The sequence below is a fragment of the Eurypyga helias genome, unplaced genomic scaffold (genome assembly GCF_000690775.1).
Source record: "Eurypyga helias isolate BGI_N326 unplaced genomic scaffold, ASM69077v1 scaffold1364, whole genome shotgun sequence".
Taxonomy (NCBI): Eukaryota; Metazoa; Chordata; class Aves; order Eurypygiformes; family Eurypygidae; genus Eurypyga; species Eurypyga helias.
In genome coordinates, this window is record NW_010246575.1 from 17,775 (window position 1) to 20,540 (window position 2,766).

A 2,766-nucleotide genomic window follows, 5' to 3' on the forward strand; every position below is an offset into this window, starting at 1 on the left:
CCTGGATACATTTTCTAACAGCTTTGGAAACGATCATTAAGTCTCACTGTGTTTTCAAAATACTGCATTCACGGTCACATCTTTTAGCCCAGCTCTGGCAGTATCAAGGCAGCACCGTCTTCCTCCTGCCTACCTTCTCTGCAGCTATAAAGCTCAAATGGCAAATGTGTCAGCATGCACTTTGAGAAATGTTGCCTCTCTGGTGTTCATATCTGAATTGGGGGTGGAAAGCAAGACAAAACACCAAAACAGAAGCTTCCTCTTGTTTCATTTTCTGCCTAAATCTGGAGCTGCCACCTTAGCCCTCTTCTTAACTGTCACACATGTCTCTTCTGTGCTCACTTCACAGTCAGGACAGCTATTTCTCAGTTGATGTCTAACAGCTTTGGACTACTCTCTGCAGAAACCCTCTTAGCACAGATGCAGTTTTCTTCATAGAAACTGAGCTTATTGCTGTCACTCTGTGTGCTACTTGCTCCAGCACCACAACGATCAGTGTTTGTTAAATGTTACATGATACATCAGAAAGAAAGCACGTCGGGGACAGCTTCCTCAGAGATAGCTAAAAACTTGTGTCAGGATCCTGCCATCAGGCTGATGGTTAAAATACTTTCAGAGAAATGTTTGTAGAACAGTAAAGCAGGTTAAAATGCCATGCTTAATAAACGTAAATTACCCATTGAGAATATAGTTTACAAATGAGTAAGGTATTAACCAAGCCACCATGTTAAACTGCTTTGCCAACTGAAATTAGCCATCCACAATTATACACTCTTTTCTGTCATTAACAGAGAAGCGAAAAGCTAAAACAGAAATTTGGTTTCAGGAGAGGTGAAGAATTGTGCTATTTAAACCTGTTGCCCATCATGAACTTAAGTCTTCTTAAAAATAGCTTTAGTCACTTTTATTGGTATAAACACCTAAATTGAGATCTAACAGCAAATAAGGATTGTGCTTGTCCATAATAACCTCAGCTGTGAAATCTACTCAGACAAAAGACATACAACCTTCCACATACACAAGTTATTTGTCAGCAAAGCAGAATGCTGCCATTCTGAAACAATTACATACAGTAAAGGTTTTCAATATTTTATTAAAGAAAACAGTCAAAATGTACAAGTATTACCCAGGTTTGTAGATAACTTCCTATAAAGGCAGTAAAATATGAATTTCAATCTAGGCTTTAAAAACTGCTATAGTTGATTATTTTTAAAGTTGGTATTTTAAAATCACGTTTCACAAATAGTTCTGAAATATTACCAAATGAATAGTGCAACAAGAAAATCGAAATTAGTTCTACACCGTTTGCATGTCAGGCAGAAGTTATAAGTAACTGCTTCAAATACTCAAACCATTTGAGAATGAATGAACCCAACAACTCCCACCAAAAACTGACTTCTGACTACATTAGGAATGTCCTCTGCTTGTTCTTCACTTAAAATCAAATAATAATAAAACAACACCTCTTGAGGTCATCAAAAATAACTTTAGTATAAAATTGTCTTGGCCCTTATCAAATATTACATGAGTAAAATTGTTAAGCCTTTATCAAAACAGACAGGAATAGGAAAACAAACAAACAAAAAGAATGTCATGGCCTTAATCCGTATCTGTTGGAATCATGTCTAGAAACGTTAGAAGCAAGACCAGAAACTTGGAGCCCTGTTTTGTTTTTTTTTTTTAAAAACCACACAATCACAAAGAAAAACAGCTTCTTACTGCCTAAGGTTTGGGGGTGTTCTGCTCAAGTACCTGTACCCATAGACAGCAACCTTTTATGTTCTGAAGAGAGCATACGCAAAATATAGAAAAATAAATAAAATAGCTTCTTACAGCCTAAGGTTTGGGTGCTGGGTGGTGGTTTAGCATGTCCCCCACAGGTCACACTCTCGAGATCCTATGCAGAAACATGGAAAATTATATCCATCTTTCTTTTTTAGAAAGAGAAAAGCCCCCCTACATCCCAAAGCTCTTGAGATCGCAAAGGATGGTGCCCTGGGTGCTCTGGATGCTTTGGCAGCATGGGAAGTGGGCTCGGAGACAGACCCTGAGCTCCTTGTTGAAGATGAAGCAGAGGATGGGGTTGACCCCTGCCTGGGCAAACGTCATCCAGACGGAGGTTGTCAGGTAGACCTGGGGGATGGAGCTGGCCTTAATGAAGACCCGCAGGTAGCAGGCCACAATGTAGGGGGACCAGAGGAGCAGGAAGAGCAAGGTGATCATGTAGAACATCTTGCAGAGCCTTTTCTCCATCTTAAACTCCTCCAGCACCAGCAGCCTCTTGATCTGGCTGTGGGTGGCCTGCCTGATGCCCACGAGGGTGGGTGGCGTGGGCCCCCTGCCAAAGCCAGCCGTCCAGTTCGCAGCTGCTTGGCCGGTGGCTCCCGGCCCGTGAAAGGTCCAGTTTTGGCTGATGGCCGGTACCAGCTGGGCCGGCTTCATCTTGCGGTGGCCGTGGATAAAGAAGAGCAGCTTGATGTAGACCAGGTGGGTGGCAGCGATGACAGCCGCCAGCATGAGCATGAAGCCCAACGTGTCGTTGGCCTTGACGTAGCGGTGCTCGAAGATGCACTGCTCCTCCTCCCGGATGAACTTGTAGGTCCCCACGTCAAAGACGGGCGGGAAGGCCATGGCCATGGAGAGGGTCCACACCATGCACACCACAGCCAGGCAGGTCCAGCCCGTCATGCGCTTGGCGTAGAAGCGGTGGTGGGCGATGGCCATGTAGCGCGTGACCCCCACGCAGAAGAGCAGGAAGGCGGCGTG

The 2,766-nt window shown here is 44.0% G+C and overlaps 1 protein-coding gene across 1 annotated transcript; it reads right to left on the bottom strand.

Annotated features, from left to right (window-relative positions):
- Positions 1-891: 891 nt before the first annotated feature.
- On the bottom strand, positions 892-2,763 carry GPR27 (G protein-coupled receptor 27; the record flags this gene model as incomplete). The annotated part of the gene is made up of 1 exon (XM_010150429.1): positions 892-2,763. A coding segment is annotated over one exon (807 nt), but the record flags the coding sequence as incomplete, so codon positions are not given.
- Positions 2,764-2,766: the final 3 nt, after the last annotated feature.